The sequence below is a fragment of the Eschscholzia californica genome, unplaced genomic scaffold, assembly GCF_041429995.1.
Source record: "Eschscholzia californica isolate CP2 unplaced genomic scaffold, dmEscCali1.0.p SCAF_2, whole genome shotgun sequence".
Classification (NCBI taxonomy): domain Eukaryota; kingdom Viridiplantae; phylum Streptophyta; class Magnoliopsida; order Ranunculales; family Papaveraceae; genus Eschscholzia; species Eschscholzia californica.
The window spans coordinates 51,041,893-51,069,037 of NW_028238309.1; the positions used below are offsets into that span (position 1 = coordinate 51,041,893).

Below are 27,145 nucleotides of genomic sequence, written 5' to 3' on the forward strand. Positions count from 1 at the left end.
GTTCATGTGTGATCATCGTTTTTACTCGAGACTTTGAGATAGTAAAACTTCAGGAGTCCTGAAAAACTTATTTAAGGCTTCGAGGCTATTGTATAGGTGTGGTTGGTTCAATTTTTACCGAGACTCTGCCATAACTGAACTTTGTTTATGTCATCAGACATGTTACATGGTATGATATAAGTGAAATAAGATACTAAATGAGTGGGGAATGGAGTGAGTTAGTGACTAAAGAAGACATAACAATTTATAGAGAGATTTGAAAAGAACACTTGGATTTAGCAAATGCCTGTCAAATAAGTATATATAGACCCATATTCACCAATATTTAGTACAACTACATAATACATAACACTAAACATATTTGTTTTTGTTCTTCATCTTCAACCTCATCACTGCCATTCTTGAAGTTGTATTTTCCAAATTCCAATATGATAACAGACACATCGGCAATTGGTCCACCCAACACCAAAAGTTGCATCCCATCATATGAATCCCTGAAAATGATACAATGAAGATGGTAATACAACAGGAGGATGGAGCATAAACATTTTTAGTTAAATTAGAGATAAATGGAGCTACATACGGTTTTCAGACACAATTTCGGCCGGCCAGGTCAAGTCGGGCAGACTATCAAAATTTTGCCGCATAAACAACTTTGTCCGAGGTGGCCGGCCAGGTCAGATTTCGGCCAATTTCGGCCCGCCATTTCGGGCAGACTATGATTTTTGAAAATAAAAAATGAAAGAATACTAACGGAGACAACTTAAGAAAGAAAATCTAATAGAACCATGGTGGAGAAAGAAACAACAGGAATGATGCTAATATGCTATGCCGGGACGGGATTCCGGCAAAATCCGGGTCGGGTGAGTTGGCGCTCCAAGGTGGCATAGCTGGAACTCCAGGCGGGTGAGTTGGCTGACATGGAACATTGTGTTCATGGGTTTTGAAACGAATTTTTAGTTCAGTCCGTCAAGTTTGAATAATTTCGGATAAGGCAATTTATAAAACAAAAAAAAAAAAAAAGAGGCCACTTTCTCTCATCAGAAATTCAGAATCATCTCGACTAAAAGCTAGGGTTTACCCCGAGTTCTTCGTTCCAAGGCATCAGCTCTAATTTGTATAGGAATTTCAACTCGTTTTTTGGTCAAAAATCCGATTTCAGCTAGGGTTCTTCTGTTCCAAAAGCACTTCACTTCTACCTATCATCAAATCGAGTTCAGGCAGGGTTATTGGGGGGTTTTGAAGCTTGGTTTTTGGGAAGGTTTGGCCAGAAATCGTCACCAACTAGGGCTTCATTGTATCGAGGTGAGCAAGGTTCAAAGATTAGACATCTTTCTATCTCTCGTACGTACCTCTTTCTCTTTGCTGAAAATGAAATTAATCTGATTTTGCCCTAAAATGTGCAAATGTGATGAGTTTGGGAGAAGTTGAACCAGGTTAACTGTGTATCTTTCTCCTTACAAACCAAAACTTGTAACTTTTCCTAGTTTCTAATGTGAGGATTTTGGTAGTTTCTAAAATTGTTGTAATTACATATGTTAATTATACTGATTTTGCTCCAAATGTTTAATTTATTCTGAAACATGTTCAAATTTGCCCTGATTTTAGTGAAATAGGCTCAATTTGGCTAAAATCTCCCCCAATGTTGGTGATTTTTTTTTTTTAATTTTGGCCTAATTTGTCTTAAATAGGTGAAATTGGTCTGAAATAGGCTCAAATTAGTTCTTCACAATACAGTGCTGATTAAAAGCTGCAAAATTTCCAACTTGCGGAAAGATTTGCCTTAATTGGTAAATATTAAGTATATTATTTTTATTTATTATATTTGGTAAATATATTATATCTAGTAAATATTATATTATATTTGGTAAATTTTAGAAGTTATAATAAATAAAAATAATAAATTATAGATATAAAACTAATAGAATAACAAAGCTAGCTATTAATACCTCAATATTATATATTTTCTTTGAAATAGGAAAATTTGGTAAATATTATATTATATTTGGTAAATATTATATTAACAAGTAGTTGTTGATACTCTCGTGATAGCTAGCTTTGAAATAGGAAAATTTGGTAAATATTATATTAACAATATCCTAAAAATATATAATATTAAGGAGTAAGAATATAGAAATTGTGCCAAATTGCCAATATAGAGGTCCTAGGCTTGGAGATGCTCTCAACCCCTGTATCCTTGCGGCCTTGCCCCTAGTTATCAGTGCTAAAGTTTAAATCTTAACCGTTAAATAAGACAGGTGAGGTTTTAAAGGGTTTGGCTAAAAACCTTCTTGTGGCAACGGTGCCAATAAGGAGAGCTGCCGATCACCAAACCCTAGCTCTTTCTCTCTCTAATTTGTCCATTCAAAGAAGAAGGTAATTCAATTGTTATTCTTAGTTTGACTCTGTGATTACTAGTTTAACTCTGTGAATTGTTAGTTTTGAACTATTATTAATCTCCCTACCCACTTCCTGGATTTCTTATCTCTTTTAGTTAAATCAATGGTTTTTCTTCATGATTTCTTGTATCTTATTTAATTAATGATTCAGGTGGTGGGAGGATGAATAAATGCAACAACGAGATGGGAAAGAAGAAGAAAAGCAACAGAGGTATGGATATTGGTACTAGAAGTAGAACTAGTTGTAGTGTTGTTAATGGTGATTGGTTTGTATTTGAGATACTAACCAGACTCCCAGTGAAATCCCTTATCCGTTTTAAGAGTGTTTGTAAGCAATGGTGTTCGTCAATTCGACAAGATCGACAATTTATTGATTTACACCTTACCCGTTCCAAAACACGCCCTACTACCCGTATGCTTATTTTTGTTCCCGTACCAATGTCAAACGAGGAAGTAAAAACAGATGCAACATTGACTAAAATAGGCTGTTGGCCTTACCGAGAGTTCTATATCACGGCTGATCTAGTGTCGGTTGAAGATGACAACAACAACGACAAAAACACTACAAAAGTAGTTGTTGACACACCAAGGCTGATAGGCTCGTCCTCTTACAATATGATTTCAACAAAAGTAGTTGTTGACACACCAAGGCTGAGAGACTCGGCCTCTTACTATATGATTTCAAAACCTGTAACGGTTTGATCTGTATCATTGACTTACATATAGGATATGCTTTTCGTCTATGCAACATTAGTACTGGAGAAGTATCACCAAGGTTTGAGTCAAAATTGTTTGCCAAAGACAAGCGTGGGATTCCTTACTATAAGGAGAAATATAGGAATAGGTCTGTGAACTGTGGATTTGGTTTCGATCCTGTCACTAATGAACACAAATTGGTCTGTGTGTGGAACATGGTATTTTCTAGGTTGGACCGTGATACTTATCCTATTTGCGAGGTTTTCACCATAGGTGGGCCCCAAGGTATTGACGGTAATAATATATGGCGAAAGATCGAAGAGGTCCCACCGTACAAACTAACTAATGAATCTGTTTATGTGAATGGTGTTATTTATTGGACCACTGAGCATCTTATGTTTTGGCGGTCAGGGAGTAATACTCCTCCTGCATGCATAGTTGCATTTGATGTAGGAAGTGAGAAGTTTAGAGCAATCACACTCTCTGATTTCATCCTTGATCACCCTCGGATTCACGACGCGTATTATCTTCCTCATGATGGGCATGTTGATTTATTGGAAGTTTATGGGCGTATAGCTATGGTAATTAGAATGAAGAATGATGTATTCAAGCTGTATAGTTATGAAAATGATTACAAGGAGGAGGAGATCAATAAAACGTCAACTAGATCATGTAACAAAATGTGGAAGGAAGTGAGCAGTTTCACATTGCCTTTTGATTTGGGGAAGAATCTGACGATTAAGTTTCGTACTTTCGTCGGATCAGATGACAAGATAACTTTAACATCCTCCATTGACTTTGAGGATTGTCGCGAAAGATACAAGAAATGTGTGTCTATTTACTGTTACAATTGGAAGAAGGATAGTTGGACAGAGTTTGATGTAAGTGGAATCCCTTCCTCAGTTCCGCATCTATGTTATGGTAGCGTTTTTACTACTTTCTCGGAGAGCCTTTTGCCCCTTAACAATCACAATACAACAACACCATAGCAGACGGATCTGTCTTCACTCTATGTACAAAATTAAGTTCCATTCTTTTTATCTTATCTGCTATTTATAAGTTGATTTATGTGAGAAATTAAGTTGCCTTCTTTTTATCTTATCTGCTATTTATACTATTAGACGTACTTAAAACAATCATGTTTCCTATATTAATTTTGTAGTGAACTAAATTTCAAGAAGTTCAATTTTTTTATATTGTTCTGTAGTCCATAGGTACCTAAATTTCCAGAAGTTCAGTGCTTGGTGGGCCAGTGTTCTTACTGGTCCACTTCTTGGTGGCAACCTCGAAAATGTTCTCACCCCAAAGCCTCATGAACACCAAATTTTCTTAAGGAGTATGCTATTCGAACATAACATTGGGCTGAAAAATGAAAATAAGAATATAGTAGAGAAGATAAAAGAATTGAAAGATGCAATGTGGAGTTCTTCGTGGTTCACGAACTGCATCGGTTGAGATAATATCTAGTGGACTGGAAGGAGGTTGCCTGTTCATCCATAAATCATTTATCGGAGTAGCATCAACCAAGCCACCGCCTGTTAAGTGAGAGAACATTGTGGCCCAAGTGATTATTCCATTTTTATGATGCAAGTCTTCCAAACAATATCCCACTGAAGACGATTGCTCCAAACCACTTGTTCGACACAAATCTGCAACCAAAGAGGGATTTGATATAGGTTGGTTTGCTCATTTTTAAATCGGAGATATTGAAATTAATACCAGATATAGAACATAGATGAACTGCAAAAAAATTTGCAGAATTTACTCTCGGATAGGAGAATTTGCAGTTATTGAGCGAAGGTTCAACTGTGGTAGTGCATACCATCATATAATTTATTTAGACGATTACTTACTTCCTATTACAATCTTCTCGACTTGATAAATCAACTGTCCAAATCTGCCATGCTAATTGACCAGAAGCAGCTACCAACGATGCATAAAATGGCCATGCTGTCCAATGGAAAGAGTATATATAAGGCGAATGGATAAACTCCGATTGAGAAACATATGGAAACACAAAAGAGTAAAACCAATGTCTGCATTATATCCACAAAGACTTAGACTGCTAATACATGTAACTCCGAAACAAGAAACCCAGTTCTTTGTCAGATCACCGAACCTCAAAGCAGTAGATTTAACCCCTACTTTCAAGTCATCTTCTTTATCCTGCATTGTCCTAATCAATGTATTATGGTTTCAGTGGAAATTTAATGTCTAAAATCTTCAAATGGGATCTTTTCTACTCCAAGACACTTTGATGAAATAAAAGAACTTCACTTCTCAGAGGTTCTTTTACGAATAAGATGTGCTGATAAAATTGATAAGGTTGAGCTTTCTTATGCGAATGGTAAGTACCTGGTGAGCATAAATAGTATCGTACACAAGAGTCCAACAAACTCCAGATATAGACAGTGGGAGGACTATAACCGGATCTAAGCTTCCTTTAACTCCCGTCCATCCTAATAAAGTTCCCCAATTAAAAGTCAAACCTAGAAATGCTTGAGGCTGCAGTAAGTGCAGCATGAAAACAGAATAACAGATATTGGTAAAACTCGCCAAAGGAAACTTTTCATATGAGAAAGACTACCGCAAGAGAAGTCATTACCCAGAATGTAAATCTCTTCATGAGGGGATAGGAAAAGACTAGTAGCAATGATGATGCCCCAAGAACAGGGCTGTTTTAAGACTTCATTTTAAAATATTATTGCAACTAATGTTTGATTGATGAGATTCTTCAATAAAGAAAAGATTGATTTGAAGAAATTAACACGCAAAACTAAAATAATATAACTCATCCTGCATATACGCTTAATGAATGTCTTTAAATACTTTCTACTAATATTTACCGGTGGTTGGATTAGTTAGACCATGTTAAATTCGAATCAGCTAAGCCAGGCAATCTAAATCCGGTTAAGTGGGAGAGTTAGAGGATTTGGTAGTGGTTACACTTTTCACATAAACAAGGAACAAAGAAGTGGATGTATAACTTCGAGAAAAGAAAAAAAGGAACACCTTGTCCCCAAAAGGTACCATGTTTTAACAGAAAGTATCCCGCACCTATAATTATTTAGCTGAAGAAGAATCCCAAGGCCCAAAAGAAGTTGAAGACCAAGAAAGCTGATACCTTGAAATGGTGTCAGTAAGCCACTTGCTACTGGTCTAGACTTTGTGCGATCCACCTGAAGTACTAAAAGATTTTTTCACACAATCATGCGAAGAACAACGAAATCTGCCCTAAAAAATAGCCTCTTTCATTATAGAATAAAAGGAAATTAAGAACAACATTCTTTTATTGACATGAAAACAGAAAGAAGATAGATACCAATGTGATATGGTGTTCACATGTATCATCTTAAAAGCAGTTGTGTTTAAACCAACAATATCAGATTTTCAATTTCATTAAACCAAAAGATAAGATTCTATAAGCCAAGAAAGCAAATGGATTTGAGTTATACCTTTATGTCGATATCACGATCAAGAAGGTCATTTACTGTACATCCAGCACCTCGTAAAAGCAATGACCTGCAGCCAAACAGCGCCAGCATCTTAAAATCAGGAAGGTTTTCAGGTGATGCTGCCAACGTAATTGACCTATTACAGTGGACAAATAATAAGTGGAGAACCACTATTTAGTCATGATTTCCCTTGCTCGTAAGCAACTTCAGGCACAACGGCATTACTTTTACTGGACAAGTAGTAGAGCTATTAGTTACAAAAAAAAGACATGGGTCTGCAAACCTAAAATAGGGATGTCTGAATAAGAAGTCAAGAATAAAATTGGAGTGTAGACATTGAAGAAGTATCAGAACTCACAAGGGGTTAAATAAAACCCTTGTAAGCGGCATATATAGAGTAGGACGATCCAAGGTATAACTGGTCCAGAACTTCTAACCCTTCCTCAATTATGCCCGTTAAAGAAACTAAAGTCTTGGGAACTCTAAAGTGTATTGAGGAACCCAATTGGCTGTTAATCTACAACCAAATCTTGATAAGGTTAGAAGTTCTGAAACCACGTGTTATCTATGTTGCAAAGAGAACACATCGCCGACCCAAATAAACAAAAAAAAACTAAAATAACAGAAGGGGGAAAGCAAAGTATAAATTTAAAATAATATCAATAAGCATTTGAGATATGAAAGGATACTAATTTTTCTTTACAAACTAAATCAATTTGTTTCAAACAGAAGAAAAATATCAAAAGAACTGATAAGCATCACCAATTTTGAAGTTAGAACCTTACCACATACATGGCCAAGCAAGTAACCATGTGCCTATTGGCTTATCCAATCGAGCTAGATGAGCATATGGACGAATGGAGTTACGAAGATACAGATCAATCCACGATAAATGATCCTTTTTCAATTCCTTGTCATCATCGTGATGTTGGTTACCACTATCTTTTGTACCCTTAGCTGACTGAACCAGTAGATGTGGAAATCCTTGCGAAGGGTACTAAATTTGAGCTGCAATTAAAATACTTTACCAGATGAATTTCAAAGTTGGCAATTTGACGGTATTTGGGTATATCAAATATGGTCTGTCTGATTTTGGGATTGGTTGGATATTGATGGAAGACGTTTGAGGGTTTTAATATGGCGAATTTGAAAAGAAATGATTGGAGATGCAGAATATTGATGATGATGGTAAGATTTTGCTGAACCATAAGAATTTGGACTTACAGGGCTAAACTTTGCCTTTTTCGAAGGAGATCGTGAATTTGAAATCGGATACCCCTTCTTGAAATTGGAATTTTTATGAATCTTTTGGGCTGGTGTTGCTGGAGATCTCCAACCGTTTTCTTTGTACTTCCAGTTTGGAAACTCTTCGTGATCGTCAGGTATCCAGCCACCTCTGTGTTTTGGTTTTACTGGAGTGAAAGTTTCGAGTCCTTCGTCATATGGGATTCGTTTCTTTTTGTGAGGTTTTTTGATATCATGAGGTAAGGACTGAACACCATAGTCATCTCTACCTCCTCTTGGGAAATGCTGAACCGGAGTTGAGAATTCACCCTTCCTCCAATTAGGCTGCAAAAGTTTAGGTTAACCAAATTACAAACTATATAAAATGGATGGATGAAAAAATAGTCGTATTAAGAAATATAGGTAACTTATATTCATTCAAACTTTCAAAAAAAAAAGAAATATAGGCAAATCATGTAAATGTATGGAGTTGGACCTTGGAATATTTTGTGCATCCTCTGGCAAAATGTCCTTCCCCGCCACATTTGTAGCACAAAGTAGGTGTCGATGGTTCACTTGTTTCGCCACGTTGTTTTGCACAACCCTATATTTACAGGCATTCAATGAGAACAGAGTGGTGAATTCATGAGGAGTTGGTTAAGGAACATAAATAAGACTCACCAAACCAGTATGACCAGACTGACCACAGTTGTAACAAGTAACTTCTCTTCGACCAGTATCGATGAAGTCAACACAACAAAGATGGCCAAACCTATGGCAAATATAACATTGTATCTCCTGTTCAAGAAAAGATAACAAGGGGCAAAAAACAATTCAGTAAATTGAAAATTAAATGGTTGTGCCTCATTAAAAGATAAATCAGAAAATGGAATACAAATTAACCACAAATAGTGTTGAGAAAGTTTAAACCTTGAGATCACTAGGGTCGTAGTCGCTAGTGCACGAGAACATGTTATGTCCAGAATCTCCGCATCTTAGACAGATAGTAGAAATCTGTGAGCCTCCTAGGTTTTTGTCAGGGCAGTTTCTGGCACGATGACCAGTCTTTTTGCAGATGTAGCAATCTAGTCCCTACAGAGAAATCACGAAGAAAAATAAAGAAAATTAATAATCATCACCAATGTGATCAAAGTCAAGAACCCCATTTTCCATGAAAACAACAAATTCTTCGAGTAATAAAGGGTATAAAATTTTGGACGCATGAAATAAGATCAAGTTCAACAGAATGACCAACAATAATGAAATAAACAAGTGTCGATATCCCTTACGAAATCCAGGTTCATAATAATTAATAAATTAGACACATTATACATGCATAAAAGATCTACCTATCAAGTTATGATAACAAAATGTATCGGAATAATTTCTATTGCTAAGTGTTTCTTAAAAGCCAAAACCGACTTAAATATTGATGGTAGATTCATCGCAAACTTTACACTTCAAAAGTTATCGACTTCCATTAAAAGGATGAGTTCCTTGACTATAAAATTTTTTAAAGCATGGTCCTCCATAGTCTATATCCATTTGACACAAGCAGTGAGAGCTTTGACTAATCAAAAGATTCAAAACTTTTAAAAAAATTCCTTTTAACTACTAGGTAGCAAGTTATCAACACTATATTGAGAACAGAAAGACTAGTCCATTAGATAATTCATCCGGGAGATTTGCGAACAAAAAAGACCGTACCTGCTTGCAGTGACGGGCACCATGCTCGAAACTCCCACACACAAAACATGGTTTCTTGCGCTTCTTGGCTGTGCAGTTAGCTGCCATATGACCTTCTTCCCCGCAGTTAAAGCACGAATTACACGAACTCCAATTGTTACTTGGAGGATCAAAATACCTAGGTCCTCTCTAAATGCCCAAAAAAGAGTATAAAAAGATAAGCATAATAATAAGCTATTTGTATATTCAACTCAACATATCATCCAAAGTTCGACTGGTTCACTCACGAGAAGTTTCCGCAAGACAACATTGTCCACTATCTCAGCACCTTCTGTTTCCATGGGTTTAGCTCCTTCCACGACTTCGGCAGCTACGACACCAACTGCTTCTGTGTCCATGGGCTTGGCTCTTTTCACTACTTCCGTACCGCCTATACCGGCTGGATTTGTTTCCACGAATTTAACTTCTAACGCCTTCTCTTCATCCACAAATCTAAACTACAGCAACGAAAAAATATCGACTATCTAAAATTAGTAATCCCCAATCCCTAATTACAACAACATCAAATAACCTCAAACAAAAGAGCAACTAAACAGATGACGCAATCAACTTAAACCACAAGACAAAATTCTGATATCGAAATTATTGTAATCCAATGATAATCAAATTGAATCAGGTGGAATATAAATATTCACAAAGCGTTTGTTAAAGGGCATCAAAAACCTTATTAAGCATGTTAATTGGATTGATAGATAACCTAGAAAAATACAAAAATTGCCAATCAATGATTGAAGACGCTAAAGTTTTCTAATTTAACTAGATATAAACTTAAGATTGATGAATCAAGTATGAAATCATTATCAGAAAAACAGGAAAAGATGAATATACTCACAGTATTCTCCTTTATTTGTTTCTCTTGTTTACTAATATTCTTATCTTTCTTCTTCTTCCTATTCTTCTTCTTCGGCAACTCTGGTATACTCGCGGTTACATCAATTCCGCCATTGCTTAGATCTGCAACTACTTCTACATCATCTGAAGATGATGAAGAAAGACTAATCACTTTATCTTCACCTCGTTTTCTCTTATTCTCTCTCGCTCTAGCTTTTTCCACAATTTCCAGAGACAGATCCCCGTTAGCTTCTTCATCATCACTACTAGTCAATAAAATTACAGATTTTTTCATATCATTTTCATCATCTTCTTCCACCTTCCCTTTCATCTTTTCTCTCTTCATCATTCTTCAATGACGAAGAACACAAACCCTAACCTTAAATTAAACCCTAGACCAGAGCGCTTTTGACCTTTTTAGGACTTGCCGACGTAGGATGGGAGACTGGAGATGAGATGAGACGGTTGCGGACTGTTATTGAGGTAGAAACAATTTAGGCGTTCTGATTCTAGGGTTTCTTGCTTTAATTTTCAATTAATTCTATTTTAATCCTTAAAGATGACCAACTCGCCAAATAAGCCTCCTAAAGTTTTTCCTTTTTGAAAATAAACCTAAAGTTGACTACCTAGTGATGTGGCTTTTTTTTTTATGGTTTTTTCCGTCAAACAACTTCAACAATTTACTTTTATTTCCCTTTCACCCTTCTTACCGAACGTGTTACTTTACCTCTCACTTATTCGTCTCATAGGGGGTCGGTGGCGGCTGACCAACCTGTAATCAGAAAAAAGGAAAAAAAAAATCTTTATTTTCCTCTCTTCTCATTCACCGCCATCATCTCTCTCATCTTTCCTTACACCATATTATTCCTCTTATTTCTCCCGTTATTTTTCCTCTCAAATAGAAAACAAGTTTTTCTCTTTATTTATTCATTTTTCTTTCTTTCTTGTTTTGCTCTCATTTCATTATTCCACCAAAGGAGAGGGGATAATGAAAGAAGAAGAAGAATAAGAGAGAGGTAGAGAGAGATATGTTGATGGTGGTCTACCAGTGGTGGTGTTGGTGAAAGAGAAGAGATGAAAAACAATAATAAAAGACTATGAAAAGTTTGCAATAGATTGGTGGTCAGTCGTCTACTACTAACACGTTATTAGATGAAGGGAAAAGTTAAAGTAATTTTCAAAATAAAGGTATAAAGGGAAAAACATTTAACATTTTCGTTTTTGTGATCCATGATTACTTTATCGCGGTGAATGATGATCTAATTCACTAAAGATCTCAACCAACTCACCATAATAAACCGAGAGTATTTTCCCATTCTGTTTGGCGGGAAACACCCTCTGATTCAGAGAGAAGACATGCAAACCATCGGATCCATCATAAAAACCTTTCGATAAAACTTTCCAAATATCACCAAGTTGTAGGTAAACGTACATATCGCTTCATAATTTCTGGAGTCATTGACATCAACAACCATCTCTTGACTTTTTGTTTTTCTGCGTGGCACTTCTCATATTTAACATCATCTTCAGCAGGTGGTAATGAATTACCTCGTATAAATGAAATTTTTTTCTTTTTCAGCAACGTGCATCTCCATGATTTGAGACCACATATCATAATTTTTTTTCATTCAATATAAGCACTGAATTAAAGGATTCTCCTGACTGAAAAATCGTTTGAATTATCTGATCCATCATTTCCACTATATTAATTATAAGAAAAAAATTTATATCATAAAATTTAAAAACTGGATCTCGGAGAAGAAGTGTTCCACCAACTTAAAGCCTTGTAAATTGTGAGACAATATATATATAGATCACACAATAACAATTAAAGTTATGTTTTGACCTTTTTGCCTTTTTTTTAATACCAAAATAAATTCTCTCTCTTTAAAATAACAACAAATGAAGGTTTTTTTTTTCCTTCTTTGGAGCTAAGATAAAGGTTTTTTCTCCTTCAATCGACAGATATTTCAGAAAATAATTTTATGTCCTTTGATTTGATACCAAGTTTAAAGTGATCAAAGGTATTATTTTATTCCATGATAATTTTCAAAAGAATACAAGACTCTATTTATGGAGTTGGAATACTACTAGGCCTGTAAACGGTAGCTTATTGGATCAGATATAGTGATATCTGCATCCGAATTCGATAAGCTATCTGATATCTGATAATTATCCGACGGATATTATAAATCAATATCCGAATTCAAATCTGATAATATTAATAGATATCGGATAATATCCAATATCCGAAACTTTAACAAATTTTAAATTTTTAACCATTAGATCTAAATAATAAATCTCAACCATACATTTTATATATTAATTATTATGAATAAATTTAAATTTTTAGTATTTTTTATATTACTTATCGGATACAGATATTTATCGGATCGAATATTATTGTATCTGTATCCGATATCCGAGATTTCGAATATCTTTTCAAAATTCGAATATGAATGCGGATCGGATGTCGAATATTTGGATATCCATTGACAGGCTTAAATACTAGTAGTTTCTAATTTACTAGTTGCTAATATCTTTACTAGTTTGTAATATTTACTATATTCTAATTCTCAATATAGGAAATATATTATATGGAATATTTCGATACAGGAAAGAATCTCAACAGATTGGACTACCCGTAACCACTTTTCAGACTTCTTGCGACTGGCAGTATGAGTTTGGTACTCTCATACTCAATTACTTTTGAGTTACACGTCAACAAAACGCTTATGAAAGCTCAATACGATACTTTATTCCAAAGTTCCAAACTATCTTCTTCATCACCTATTATTTCTCATTTGTTTTTCGTTGATGAACGCCTCGTGTTCTTGAAGTTAGACTTGGCCTATGTTCATTACGTAATAGGGCTTTCGAAACAGTTTGGATCAGTATCAGGTCAATTGCTTAACTTTTCGAAAAATGACATATTTTCTTTAGTTTTAACACTCATAGAAGAAATTGTAGATTTAAGTCTAGAACTTTAAAGGCTAGACACATAAACAAATAACATCTCTTTCTGGGTGTAAATATCTTCTCACTCAGGATGACAAAAGTGAATTGATCAAATCATCTGTGGTTGCTGCCTACTGTATCAAATGACTATCTTCGATCTTCCTTGAAGCACCAAAAACACCACCTTCTCCTTGCAAAGAGATTTTTGGTGGCGAAAAAGAACTCATCTAACAAGATATACATCAAGATTTCGTCCCCAAATAGCAAACCGAACACATAGGTGAATCGGGGACAAATAAGAACACTCTCTAAGTCAAACACATTGACTCTAAATATTCCAGGGGTCCTAAACTCTTGTACAGTTAAACAATGATTTTTGACAAGCCAAAATGACATATCTCCCACTAGAGAATTTAGGGTAGCATCTTATTAGATATATTCCACAATCCTCTCAGAATACATGAACCTTCACTAGAAAACACTTATACTTGAAGGAAAACATGGAAGAACATCACAACTATAATAGACACTTACTCCTTTTCATTAAGATTAACTTCGATATATCATTTGTAAAGACTTCACCACTTTCTTCAATGGCTTCTATTTTTCATGGTGACAGGGGAAAAGAATTTGCATGACAGGTTTTTCCTACTCCAGGTCAGTAGAAGAAGGAGATGGAGGACTCGAGTCTGGAACCAAAATCGAGTTGAGTCCATCGATTTTGAGTCAAATAAGAAAGTGAGAGTGCCTCTTTTAATAGAGGACGCTCTTAACAATTTTCCTCCTCGCAACAATTTTCTAGAAATTGTGAGGTGCTTTCAACTGGCCGACTGGGATGCGCGATAGTCCTCACTTAGTGAACATATCATGTACTTTCGGATTGTAATAATCACCAATACAAGTTGGTTCCAGGAGAAAATTAATCTATCTTGTTGTTACTTTACCAACCATTTTGATATAACTCAAGGTCGGTTAAGAAATTACTATTTAAAAAAAGGTTTGTCAAAACAAAATAAGTAAATGATTTCTATTAAGGGCCATGCACGTCGGGTCATGAAGACCCGAGACCCACACGAATCCAGGCAGCCAAGCACAGCCGAGACCCACATCTCTCTACTCTTCCCGCCAAGATCTTCATAAGATCTATATTTGAATTAAGCAATTAGTTAGCAATTAGTTAAGATTGTATGTATCCTATTCTTCATGTATATCTCTTTGGTTGTTAAACCCTAATATGTACCTATAAATACCCCATTAGACTTAATGAAATATACAACAACAGAGAACAAGTTCTCTCATATAGTCTCTTAGCTTTTACATTCATAGTTTTAATCTCATTTGCTAAGTAGCTTAAGTCTCAATATCAGTAAGAGTTCATACTCTTCACATGGTATAAGAGCCTTGTTTATCATTTAGTTCTTTGTTTTTTCAATTTTTTTTTTCTTCGATTAAGTATTCCTCTCGGTTTCCTTTTTCTTTGGTTAGCATTCTCTCGGTTTTTCTCAATGGCCGAACCAATTGAAGCTTCATCCGAATACACTCCATCTTCTCCACCACTCAACTCTCCATTGTTCGATGTCCATCATTCGGACTCACCAACGACCGTCCTCATCACCCCACTTTTGTCAGGGGACAACTACTCCTCTTGGTCGAGAGCCATGAAAATGGCCCTTCGAGCCAAGAACAAACTCGGGTTTGTTGATGGTTCCATTTCGAAACCAACAAACCCAGCTGACCTTCATTCATGGGAGAGGTGCAATGACCTCGTTGGCAGTTGGATCCTTAACTCGGTTGCACCCGATATCCGTCCTTCAATTTTATATGATGACAATGCGGCTGACATTTGGCGTAACCTTCACGATAGGTACTTCCAAACAAATGCCCCTAAAGTCTATCAACTGAAACGAGCGATATCAACTCTCAAACAGGAAGGATTAGATGTGTCTTCTTATTTTACCAATCTCAAGTCCCTCCAAGACGAGCTTCAGTCGCTCATGGCCGTTGATCCTTGCATTTGTGGACACGGAAAATTGCTTCTTGATCGTACAAACCAAGAGCGTGCTATGGAGTTCCTTCAAGGTCTCCATGATCGCTTCTCGGCAATCCGAAGTCAAATCCTTTTAATGGATCCGTTTCCCTCGATTTTACGAATTCACTCTCTTGTTAAACAAGAAGAGGTGCAACAAAGTATCATGGCTACCACAAATGTTGGAACCGAGGCTGCCGCTCTAGCTGTCCGACAATCTGACCACTCTCGGTCGGACCATCATCGACCAGATCACTCTCGGTCAGATCTGGCTGACCGTCCACGACCAAAGAGGCAGCGCCCGTATTGCGAATATTGTAAAGTTCTTGGTCACGTGAAGGCTACTTGTTATCAGCTACATGGATACCCACCGAATCATGGTTCTCAAGCCCGTTCACGTCCACGAACTGCTCCCCTTGCGGCTTCTCTATCGGCACCCACAGAAGACGTGGGGGTGCTTCCAGCAGCCACATCGCTGACCCAACAGCAATACCAGGGTCTCATGAGCCTCCTGGACCAACAGGAAATAAATTCTGCAGGCACCTCCATCCCAATAGCAAATACTATGGATCCCTCGTCTCAATTAACAGGTACACGTTCGAACTCACCACCATGGATCATTGATTCGGGAGCGGCAAAACACATATGCTGCTCCCTCTCTCGTTTTTCTACATATATTGTTGCTCCACCAAATTATTTTGTTAAGTTACCCGATGGATCTCGTATTCAGGTTCGACATATTGGTTTCGTATTTTTTAATACTCACTTCTCTCTTCATGATGTATTACACATTCCTGATTTTAGGATTAATTTAATATCAATTTCTGTCATTACTAAATCTCTCGCTTGTTTAGTAACTTTTAGCTCTCATTCTTGTGTCTTTCAGGACCCCATCACGAACAAGACGATTGGACTTGGTGATCTCCACGATGGCCTCTACTTCTATCGCACGGACCCGAGCATTTGTTTTTCCGTTTCTTCTAGTCTTAGGTCAAATAAAGATGTATTTAATTTATGGCATTGGCGCTTAGGCCATCCGTCCATCTCTCGTTTTAAATATTTTACATCTACTGTTCCATGTTTAAAATCTATTTCTATTAATAAAACACCGTGCGATGTGTGTCCTCTATCTAAACAATCGAGACTACCATTTTCATCTAGTTCTTCTATTACATCTAAACCTTTTCAACTTATCCACGCCGACTTATGGGGACCCTTTTCCATACCATCTCACTCAGGATGTCGCTATTTTCTCACCTTAGTAGACGACTACTCACGTTGTACATGGATCTTTCTTCTATCCAACAAATCGGATACCAAAACGTTTATAATAAATTTTTCCAAATTTGTGACCACTCAATTTAGCACACAAATTTCTCAAATAAACTCGGGAAAAGGTACTATTCCGGTACCACAAATTCAAACTTTTCGTTCCGATAATGGAACGGAATTTTTAAATCAAAAACTACAACTTTGGTTCCAATCTCAAGGAATCGTTCACCAAACAAGTTGTCCGTACACTCCTCAACAAAACGGCATTGTTGAGAGGAAACATCGGCATATACTTGAAGTGGCTCGTTCCCTTCGAATCCAAGCAAATTTACCCATTTCTTTTTGGGGAGAATGTGTACTCACAGCAGTTTATTTAATTAATAAACTACCAACACCTCTTTTACGTGGTCTTTCTCCTCACCAAAAATTATTAGGAACACAACCGGATCTTTCTAATTTACGAGTGTTTGGTTGCGTTTGTTATGTTCGGCGACCACCATCACATATCAAGACTAAACTTGATTCCCGAGCTTCCGTTGGAATTTTTGTCGGCTACCCTACCAATCAAAAAGGCTATCGAATTTATGACATTTCCTCTCGAAAGATCATCACCTCTCGTGACGTTTTATTTCATGAGACTCGGTTCATTACAAATTCATCCACCATTGCTCCACATGAGACTCCTTGTCGCCCATTTATCTCGATTCCGGACAACGGTTCTTTTAATTTTCACCCCACACCAACCGAATTGCTTCCTGGCCCCTCTAGGAGCACTCCAGCCGAGACATCTCCTAATCTTTCTGAGGGCGCTCCATCTAACCCACCTCCTGACTACTCTGCAGGCACCCCAGCCGAGACGTCATCCCGTCTTTCTGAGGGCACCCACATTAGCCCAGCAAATTCTCCAGCGGGCTCTACATCTCTCCTGCCAAGTTCTCCCGTGAGACCTATCGGCACTCCTTCCACAAATACTTCTGTGGGCACCCCCTCTTCAGTGGACCTGGAAAATGTGACACCACCAACTCGACCTCAACGTATTACACGACCACCAGCCCACCTCAAAGACTTCATATGTAATAATACAAATATTTCATCTCCCTCTGTTCATTATCCCCTCACTAATTATTTTTCCATCAATGCTTTTTCGCCACCTCATCGCATTTTTTTAAACTCTATTTTATCTACGTCCGAGCCAACTTCGTACTCTCAGGCAGTCAAGTCTCCACATTGGCGTGATGCCATGTCAAAAGAAATTCTAGCTCTGGAGTCCAATAATACTTGGACGGTTGTTGATCTACCACCTGGTAAACACCCCATTGGTTGCAAATGGGTGTTCAAAACGAAATTTCGATCTGATGGATCCATTGAACGTTACAAAGCACGCCTAGTCGCAAAAGGATACACTCAGATCGAGGGCCTTGATTTTCATGATACTTTCGCACCCGTTGCAAAGCTAGTCACAGTCAGAGTTCTTCTATCTCTTGCTGCCATCAAAGGATGGTCTCTTCATCAGTTGGACGTTAACAACGCTTTTCTTCAAGGTGACCTTGACGAAGAAGTTTACATGAAACTTCCTCCTGGTTTTTCTACAAAAGGGGAACCTAAGGTTTGTCGGCTTCAAAAATCATTATATGGTCTCAAACAAGCCTCCCGCCAATGGTTCTCTAAATTTTCTTCTGTTCTTCTTAATAGGGGTTTCAAACAGTCCCTAGCTGATTACTCCCTTTTTACATATCATTCTCCTTCTGCTTCCCTCTATGTTCTCGTCTATGTAGACGACATTATCATTACGGGAACTAATGATAATGAAATATCCAAACTCAAACTATTCCTTGATCAAACATTTTCCCTTAAAGATCTAGGACGTCTCCAATACTTTCTTGGTATTGAAGTATCACGTTCCTCCAAAGGTATTTTTTTATGTCAACGAAAGTATGCCCTAGATATCATTCTAGATTCCGGCCTATCTGCATGTCGTCCTTCCCCATTTCCGATGGAACAAAAACTTCGACTCAGTCCGACAGATGGAACACCACTATCCGATCCAACTGTATATCGTCGTTTGATTGGTCGCTTACTCTACCTTACTGTTACTCGCCCTGACATAAGTTTTGCGGTCAACAATCTCAGTCAGTTTCTCCAGACTCCCACTTCCGTCCATCTAGATGCTGCTCATCGTATTCTTCGATATCTTAAAGGATCCATTGGTCATGGCATTTTTCTCTCTGCCACTAGCTCCCTTCATATTTCAGGATACTGTGATTCTGATTGGGCTGGTTGTCCCACCACCAGACGCTCTACAACTGGTTACTTCACCATGCTTGGCTCTAGTCCTCTTTCTTGGAAATCAAAGAAACAACACACTATTGCCAAATCTTCTGCTGAAGCAGAATATCGCGCCTTAGCCAACCTCACATGTGAACTTCAATGGTTAAAATATCTACTTCGTGATCTAGGAATCGATCATTCTTCTCCAATGTCCGTTTACTGTGACAATCAAGCTGCGCTACACATTGCCGACAACCCTGTTTTTCATGAAAGAACGAAACACATCGAGATTGATTGTCATTTTGTTCGAGAAAAGATTAAGACAAAGGTTATCGCTCCCCGTTTCGTGTCAACTACCAACCAACTTGCGGATATCTTCACCAAACCTCTTGGTGCAGACACTTTCAGGACTACTCTTGGCAAGTTGGGCATCATCTCGATTTCTGCTCCAACTTGAGGGGGAGTATTAAGGGCCATGCAAGGGCCATGCACGTCGGGTCATGAAGACCCGAGACCCACACGAATCCAGGCAGCCAAGCACAGCCGAGACCCACATCTCTCTACTCTTCCCGCCAAGATCTTCATAAGATCTATATTTGAATTAAGCAATTAGTTAGCAATTAGTTAAGATTGTATGTATCCTATTCTTCATGTATATCTCTTTGGTTGTTAAACCCTAATATGTACCTATAAATACCCCATTAGACTTAATGAAATATACAACAACAGAGAATAAGTTCTCTCATATAGTCTCTTAGCTTTTACATTCATAGTTTTAATCTCATTTGCTAAGTAGCTTAAGTCTCAATATCAGTAAGAGTTCATACTCTTCACAATTTCACTAGAGGAAGGGGTTGAACCCAATGAAGTTACATACACTACACTAATTGCTGGACTAGGCAAGAGTGGAAGATTGAGAACTGCACAAGAGTTGTTTATAGAGATGCAATCTTGTGGCCAGACTCCTGACCTAGTTACATATAGCTCATGGTTGAATGGGCTATGCAAGAACCCACATCTTGACGAGGCGATAGAACTACTTCAGTTCATGGAGGTAAGTGGTCTTGAAGCTGATCTTTATATCTATAATATCCTTATTGATGGGTACTTCAAGGCTGGAAGATTAGAGGATGCAAATAAGCTATTTCACGAAATCTCGAGTAAAGGATTAGTGCCTAACATGGTAACGTACACCATAATGATAGATGGCCTTTGCAAGAAAGGGATGTCGCTTGAGGCTAAAAAATTGATGACCGACATGGAGGATAATGGTTGCTTGCAAAATAGCATCACTTACAATACAATTATTCATTGCCACACGCTCTAACCAACTGAATGTACTTTTGGATTGTTAACCACAAGGTCGAAGGTTCAACCTTTTCAATAGAAGTTCTTTAGGCTAATCAGACATTAAATTGATGACTAAGATGGCTTAAAATTCAAAAATGTGTTCTTACGAAAGATCTTTGCTACATGTGATTTTTAATGATAAGAAGTAGATTAGCACAATTGTTTATTCTAAAACTCAGTACTTTTTGTTTTATTTTTCTTGTGATAAGCTTCATACTTGTAAATAAATTTATTTTTTTTGTAAATAAATTTATGATTGAAAAAAGAAGTCGTCAACTTTTAGACAATTTAACTTGGAACCAAGAGTAAGTCTTTGTTTGCATGATAAAAGATGTAACCATATGAAAGCATTATCAGAATCATTCATTTTATCGACTCACAAACACATGTCGCATGTAAAAAGCATGTGTATTTGTATAATAGAGAGAAGTAAGAATATGCGATTCGAATAAACTATTGGGCTGAAAATTGAAAATAAGAAAATTTTAGAGAAGATAAAAGAATTGAAAGATGCAATGTGGAGTTCTTGGTGGTTCACGAACTGCATTGGTTGAGATAATATCTAGTAGACTAGAAGGAGGTTGCCTGTGCATCCATAAATCATTTATCGGAATAGCACCACCAAGCCACCACCTATTAAGCGAGAGAACATTGTAGTCCAAGTGATTATTCCATTTCTATGATGCAAGTCTTCCAAACAATATCCCACTGAAGACTATTGCTCCAAACCACTTGTTCAACACAAATCTGCAACCAAAGAGGGATTCGACATAGGTTGGTTTGCTCATTTTTTTAAATCGGAGATATTGAAATTAATACCAGATATATAACATAGATGAACTGCAAAAAATTTGCAGAATTTACTCTCGGATAGGAGAATTTGCAGTTATTAAGCGAAGGTTCAACTGTGGTAGTGCAAGTGCTTAGAACAAGTAGCTATTAGTATTATTGCTTACTACTTAGTAGTCTCATAATAATTTACTATCAATATTTACTTATATTTCAAAGAGAGCTAAACTGCTAGATATCAATGAAAAATGTTTGGATTCTCTATCTCAATGTTTACAATCAAAATGGTGGTTCAATTGGCTACTAAGATTCTTTGCTTCTTATGAAACTAAAAAACAAAAAATCACTTCAAATTTACCATACAGTTCTTCCCTCTAGGTCTTAACCTTCAAATTGCTAGCAAAACAGAAAAAGGAAATATGTTGAAACAAAATTCACTTAAAGAAAATAATTTTATCTGGGCATTTGATAAACAATTTAGGTTAGTAAAATCAATATTCAGCTAATACATAACGTCAAAACTATTTACAGAGAGGGTCCAAAAGTTGATCTTTTCACTTTTTCTGTAAATAAGGTTTTGCTATTTACAGAGCACCTAAGGACTAAAATCAAATTTTGATAAAGATCACACTGAAAAAATAAATATATTGATTATAGAATAGAAGATATTTTATCTCCTTCGTTCCTAAACCCCACCACCAACACCTTCCACTACCCCAACAATCACCACCATAACTATGAACAATCAACTCACAGTTACCTACTAGAAACATTAGCAATTGAAGAAATTAACAATGAGGAAGGTACATTAATGGAGGAGCTTGGTGGTCAAGAAGTTTCATTAATGGAAGAGTTTGATAATGAAGAACTCAACTACAACTCTTCATTAGACTCATATAACCACATTATGAGTGAAGACATAGCTTTAGAGCTTGGTGATTATTCCAAAAAGAACTTAGATTTTTAGGTCAACATTTTTTCCTCACTTTTATGAACAACACAAATTTTTGGTCAAATCATGCTTAGAACGATGAACATTTTCGGAGACATTTTTTATCGCACAATTTCATGAAAAACAACAAAAACTATAAACATAATATGACAACAAAAAAAGATGGATTTTCGGCAGGAAATACATTTTTTTATCAAACAATTTTCGGTGAAAAACAACAAAAACTATAAACACAATATGGCAACAAAAAAAATGGATTTTCGGCAGGAACCACCGAATTCAAACCGAAATGTTTCGGCAAGAACCAATAAAAAATATGGCAACAAAATGTCATCTTCTTCTACGACAAGATTTCTTTGAAAACTACCTAAAGAACTAAAGAGAAATCTACTTCCATGAATATATATGATTCAAGATAAATCTATAACAAGATTGCTTTAAAAACTACCTAAAGAAGCAATGAAACCTAATACATCATGATAAAAGTTGAAAAAATTGCTGTAAGAATTTTGGAGGGAAAAGATCAAGAGTTTTAGATGGAGGGAAGGACCTATCTCTAAAATAGGGGTTTTATTCTAAATAACTAATAAGTTGTCATAAAGCCAAAAGATTTGTAAATAGTAAAAAGTGGATCTACAAGTTGTCCGATCTGTAAATAGCTCTTAATAGCTCTGTAAATAGCACCGACCATACATAATTGTTAACCAAAGTTTTGAGCTCATATCTTTCAAGTTTTGTGCATGATCAGTAATAATCAATAACAACTAAAAAGTAAGGAAAATGTAGTTTTAGAGAAAAGTATAATTCTCACATGTTGCTGAAAAAAAAGCGACGAATAAGATCTGCCGAGTAAAGATGAAAAATTAGGGCACTAAAAATGAAAGATAGAGAGAGAATTAGGAAGTTGAGAGATAAAGAGTTGATTTTTCTGTTCTAAGGTTGAAGGGAATTTTGAAGAAGGATGAAAGCCAAAATCTAATAGTTTGAACTTGGAAGTTACGAAAAATGTCGAGGGGCAAACTGGAGAAGGAATTCGCGCTGCTGCAGAACTAGAACCACTTTTTGTTTTGGTTTTTGTTTGGGTTCAGTCCAGAACCAGGACAGGAATGATGAAGGATTCTAGTACCTCATCGTATAGAATAGGTGGGTGTTTTGGCAAAATAAGATGGGAAAATTTCCGGGAAAAAGGTGGAAAACTTAAAAATTGTTCCCCAAACACACCCTTTGAGTAGCCGAAAGAATGTCGCCGACCACTTTTTCCTCTTTTCTCTCTCTTCTCTTTCTCTTTTATCTCTCTCTCCCTGCATCTTTCTTTAAATCCGGCGAAGGGGCTCTCTCTGCATCTCTCTCTTTCTCTTCTAAATCCGTATTTAGAAAAGGAAAGAGAGAAAGACGCCGGAAAAGAGAAAAAGGAGAGAGAGAAGAGAAAATGAAAGAGAGGGAAAGTGGAGACGAGTAGTTTGGTGGTGGAGTTTGTCGGTGTTCATGGTGGAAGTTGCCCGAATACGGAAGAGGTCGCTGGAATTGATGGTGGTGAGAAGGAAGATGGAGGAAGAAGATTATAAAAACATTAACGGTTAGTGTTTGGAAGTAACAAACAAACTTTATTTCCACCAAAGACTTTATTCCCACACAAATTTTTCTTATTTCCCTAAAATATCAACCTTAGAAAATATCAAGAACAATGATGTTTCACCCTTCATAAAGGCCACAACACTCTGGAGTTATGGATGTGGAATTGTTTTACAACTCATCGTGTCGATAACGTGTTATAAAATTGGGCAGACCAACCTTCTAGACTGCTATAATATTATTTTTTTGACACTTCAAGACTTCAGAGCTTTTAGACACATCACTAGAAAATAGTGTCTAACTCTTATAAGGATCACCACACTTCGTCTCTCACACGCATAGAATTCTTTTACAATATAGTGTCTAAAATTTTATAATGAAATTCTTTTAAAAAAACAAGAATAAAAAGTATTAATTATTAAATTTAACTGAAGAAATTGTGGGCTTAAGAGTTGGACTATAATGCTCGTCAAATATATACTGAAAAGTTTATAGTTGGCAAATGAAGAGCCAATGTTTACGGATTTGATTTAGCATTATCCTAAGTACAGACAAAGTCAAGAATGTAGGCACTATTTGGTTAAAGATTTGAATTTTCTACAATGTTGTTATATAAAGGTTGTTAACAAGTTATGTGTCAATTTTAGGTTCAAATTCGACGATGAATGGATAAGGGAAGTTGATATGAAACGAGCAATTGAAGAACACTATGGTGGAGATGAAGAGGTGATGACGATGAAGTACATGCTTGTGGTATATACGGGAGAGTGACAAAGAAAAGATAATGTGTGATGTGTATGAGAAGGAAATTGTCGAGTACCATAGAGTAAAATTCTTCTCATTGATCATCAACTCAATCTTTTTTTAGATGTTTGAAGTTCTTGATTCAGAAGATTCAATTCCATTTACAGGTTAAGATTCAATTCCATTTACAGATTAAGATTGTGAAGTATCAAACCAATATGGAGGAGAAGATTAAGATGTGTGATTTACATGTTTGAAGTTCTTGATTCAGATTAAGATTGTGAAGTATCAAACCAATATGGTTTGTGTGATTTGAGTATCAAACCAATCTTTTGTTAGTATGACTATTTTGCATTGGTTTGCAGGCTCTTTTTTTTATGGAGTTCTTGATTTGAATTTTCTACAATGTTGTTATATAAAGGTTGTTAACAAGTTATGTGTCAATTTTAGGTTCAAATTCGACGATGAATGGATAAGCGAAGTTGATATGAAACGAGCAATTGAAGAACACTATGGTGGAGATGAAGAGGTGATGACGATGAAGTACATGCTTGTGTTATATACGGGATGGAGTGACAAAGAAAAGATAATGTGTGATGTGTATGAGAAGGAAATTGTCGAGTACCATAGAATAAAATTCTTCTCATTAATCATCAACTCAATCTTTTGTTAGATGTTTGAAGTTCTTGATTCAGAAGATTCAATTCCATTTACAGATTAAGATTCAATTCCATTTACAGATTAAGATTGTGAAGTATCAAACCAATATGGAGGAGAAGATTAAGATGTGTGATTTACATGTTTGAAGTTCTTGATTCAGATTAAGATTGTGAAGTATCAAACCAATATGGTTTGTGTGATTTGAGTATCAAACCAATCTTTTGTTAGTATGACTATTTTGCATTGGTTTGCAGGCTCTTTTTTTATGTAGTTCTTGATTTGAATTTTCTACAATGTTGTTATATAAAGGTTGTTAACAAGTTATGTGTCAATTTTAGGTTCAAATTCGACGATGAATGGATAAGGGAAGTTGATATGAAACGAGCAATTGAAGAACACTATGGTGGAGATGAAGAGATGATGACGATGAAGTACATGCTTGTGGTATATATGGGAGAGTGACAAAGAAAAGATAATGTGTGATGTGTATGAGAAGGAAATTTTCGAGTACCATAGAGTAAAATTCTTCTCATTGATCATCAACTCAATCTTTTGTTAGATGTTTGAAGTTCTTGATTCAGAAGATTCAATTCCATTTACAGATTAAGATTCAATTCCATTTACAGATTAAGATTGTGAAGTATCAAACCAATATGGAGGAGAAGATTAAGATGTGTGATTTACATGTTTGAAGTTCTTGATTCAGATTAAGATTGTGAAGTATCAAACCAATATGGTTTGTGTGATTTGAGTATCAAACCAATCTTTTGTTAGTATGACTATTTTGCATTGGTTTTTAGGCTCTTTTTTTTATGGAGTTTTTTATTTGAATTTTCTACAATGTTGTTATATAAAGGTTGTTAACAAGTTATGTGTCAATTTTAGGTTCAAATTTGACGATGAATGAATAAGGGAAGTTGATATGAAACGACCAATTGAAGAACACTATGGTGGAGATGAAGAGGTGATAACAATGAAGTACATGCTTGTGGTATATACGGGAGAGTGACAAAGAAAAGATAATGTGTGATGTGTATGAGAAGGAAATTGTCGAGTACCATAGAGTAAAATTCTTCTCATTGATCATCAACTCAATCTTTTGTTAGATGTTTGAAGTTCTTGATTCAGAAGATTCAATTCCATTTACAGATTAAGATTGTGAAGTATCAAACCAATAAATCCAACAACCTTACGATCTAATACCTTCCAGTCTTATTCCTCTATCTTCATCGGTTTTGTACCGTGATTTTCAATGGGTGCAGCTAGGTCTTTGCAGTATAACAAATCTTCCATTTTTGCTTTCCACATCAAGTAGTTTTCTCCATCTAAACTAATCATGCGATTAGTATTCACTTCCATATTTCTGAACAATAAATCCAACCTTAGCTCTGGTACCACTTGTTAGGAAAAATAACCTAATTAACTTGTTCAGGAATATGAAGATAAACGATTGCGAAAGTAAAAGTATAGACACCAAGATTATTTAACGTGGCAAAAAACCCCTTTAAACTAGAAGGTAAAAAACCACGGGACCTAGTCCAGAAATCTTCCACTATAATTATAATAATGGGTTACACAACTCTTCAAGATGTGTAGAAACACTCTTGGACAACTCTTCACCAAACCTATGGTGGATAAACTGAACAAAGAAACAAAGAAATAGAAATCTCTTACTCCTTAGGATTTGAACAAATCCTAGATTCCTAAAGGTTGAAGAAGATAACCACAAACTAAATTTCTTCACAAGATTAATAATCTTCTTTTCTTCAAACCAATATTCTGCTCTTTCAATCTCTCTTGAAAGAACCACTTCAGAATCTCTCTTTCTCTGACTTCTCTTTGTTCTGGAAGTTGTTGTGAATAATCTCTTCCCTTTCATTCCCTTTTATAATGATAAATAGGGAGGTTTACCAATAGAAATAGGAATTCCTTTTTAGGCTTGAAAAATAGAAACTTCTATTTTTTCCCCAAACAAGGAATAAGGGAAATCCTATTCCAACTAGGAGTCCTTTTATTATAAGGAGGGACCCCAACAAACTCCCCTCCCGACTTATGAAGAGGGACCTACCATCCCCAAACCTGCAACACTGCTACATAGCTCATGTTTGCCTTTGGGTAATGGTTTTGTCATCATATCTGAACCATTGTCGTCAGTATGGATTTTCTCGATCTTCAACACCTTTTCTTCAAGAACATCTTGGAT

At 36.3% G+C, this 27,145-nt stretch overlaps 4 protein-coding genes across 7 annotated transcripts; 2 read left to right on the forward strand and 2 right to left on the reverse strand.

Annotated features, from left to right (window-relative positions):
• Positions 1–255: 255 nt before the first annotated feature.
• Positions 256–7,721, reverse strand: LOC147558768 (4-hydroxybenzoate polyprenyltransferase, mitochondrial-like). 2 transcript variants are annotated; one of them, XM_086660505.1, is made up of 9 exons: positions 7,336–7,721; positions 6,551–6,686; positions 6,153–6,274; positions 5,701–5,770; positions 5,451–5,600; positions 5,126–5,261; positions 4,949–5,045; positions 4,628–4,744; positions 256–494 (listed from the first exon to the last, which is right to left on the reverse strand). In XM_086660505.1, exons 1-8 carry the CDS (start codon positions 7,338–7,340, stop codon positions 4,675–4,677), a joined length of 786 nt encoding a protein of 261 aa, XP_086516631.1. In that variant the 5' UTR covers positions 7,341–7,721; the 3' UTR covers positions 256–494; positions 4,628–4,674. The 2 variants fall into 2 exon arrangements, with proteins under 2 accessions (XP_086516631.1, XP_086516630.1); XM_086660504.1 differs by having other exon boundaries at positions 256–818.
• LOC147558769 (F-box protein At1g52495-like) lies at positions 1,026–4,289 on the forward strand. 3 transcript variants are annotated; one of them, XM_086660503.1, is made up of 4 exons: positions 1,026–1,305; positions 2,551–2,610; positions 3,126–4,108; positions 4,178–4,289. In XM_086660503.1, exons 2-3 carry the CDS (start codon positions 2,562–2,564, stop codon positions 4,082–4,084), a joined length of 1,008 nt encoding a protein of 335 aa, XP_086516629.1. In that variant the 5' UTR covers positions 1,026–1,305; positions 2,551–2,561; the 3' UTR covers positions 4,085–4,108; positions 4,178–4,289. The 3 variants fall into 3 exon arrangements, with proteins under 3 accessions (XP_086516629.1, XP_086516627.1, XP_086516628.1); XM_086660501.1 differs by having other exon boundaries at positions 1,104–1,344; positions 3,126–4,289; XM_086660502.1 differs by lacking the exon at positions 1,026–1,305 and adding an exon at positions 2,259–2,376 and having other exon boundaries at positions 3,126–4,289.
• On the reverse strand, positions 7,622–10,870 carry LOC147558770 (uncharacterized). The gene is made up of 7 exons (XM_086659108.1): positions 10,353–10,870; positions 9,748–9,957; positions 9,482–9,649; positions 8,705–8,866; positions 8,456–8,572; positions 8,271–8,378; positions 7,622–8,119 (listed from the first exon to the last, which is right to left on the reverse strand). Exons 1-7 carry the CDS (start codon positions 10,698–10,700, stop codon positions 7,622–7,624), a joined length of 1,611 nt encoding a protein of 536 aa, XP_086515234.1. The 5' UTR covers positions 10,701–10,870.
• Positions 10,871–14,973: 4,103 nt separating this feature from the next.
• Positions 14,974–25,634, forward strand: LOC147558771 (uncharacterized). The gene is made up of 10 exons (XM_086659109.1): positions 14,974–16,065; positions 16,222–16,338; positions 17,818–19,294; positions 19,721–20,058; positions 24,157–24,291; positions 24,450–24,533; positions 24,704–24,811; positions 24,999–25,082; positions 25,252–25,386; positions 25,545–25,634. Exons 1-10 carry the CDS (start codon positions 14,974–14,976, stop codon positions 25,632–25,634), a joined length of 3,660 nt encoding a protein of 1,219 aa, XP_086515235.1.
• The last annotated feature ends 1,511 nt before the right edge of the window (positions 25,635–27,145 follow it).

Coding starts and splice junctions, on each gene's coding strand:
- LOC147558769 (XM_086660503.1), top strand. CDS start 2,562: ATGAATAAATGCAACAACGAGATGGGAAAGAAGAAGAAAAGCAACAGA. Junction 2,611..3,125: donor GAAGAAGAAAAGCAACAGAG/GTATGGATATTG, acceptor ACTTACATATAG/GATATGCTTTTCGTCTATGC.
- LOC147558768 (XM_086660505.1), bottom strand. Junction 5,046..5,125: donor TGGATATAATGCAGACATTG/GTTTTACTCTTT, acceptor TCCATTGGACAG/CATGGCCATTTTATGCATCG. Junction 4,745..4,948: donor CGAGAAGATTGTAATAGGAA/GTAAGTAATCGT, acceptor CTTTGGTTGCAG/ATTTGTGTCGAACAAGTGGT.
- LOC147558770 (XM_086659108.1), bottom strand. CDS start 10,700: ATGATGAAGAGAGAAAAGATGAAAGGGAAGGTGGAAGAAGATGATGAA. Junction 9,958..10,352: donor AACAAATAAAGGAGAATACT/GTGAGTATATTC, acceptor TCGTTGCTGTAG/TTTAGATTTGTGGATGAAGA. Junction 8,573..8,704: donor ACGACCCTAGTGATCTCAAG/GTTTAAACTTTC, acceptor TTTCTTGAACAG/GAGATACAATGTTATATTTG.
- LOC147558771 (XM_086659109.1), top strand. CDS start 14,974: ATGGCCCTTCGAGCCAAGAACAAACTCGGGTTTGTTGATGGTTCCATT. Junction 19,295..19,720: donor CACTTTCAGGACTACTCTTG/GCAAGTTGGGCA, acceptor CAATTTCACTAG/AGGAAGGGGTTGAACCCAAT. Junction 25,083..25,251: donor TTAAGATGTGTGATTTACAT/GTTTGAAGTTCT, acceptor TGTTATATAAAG/GTTGTTAACAAGTTATGTGT.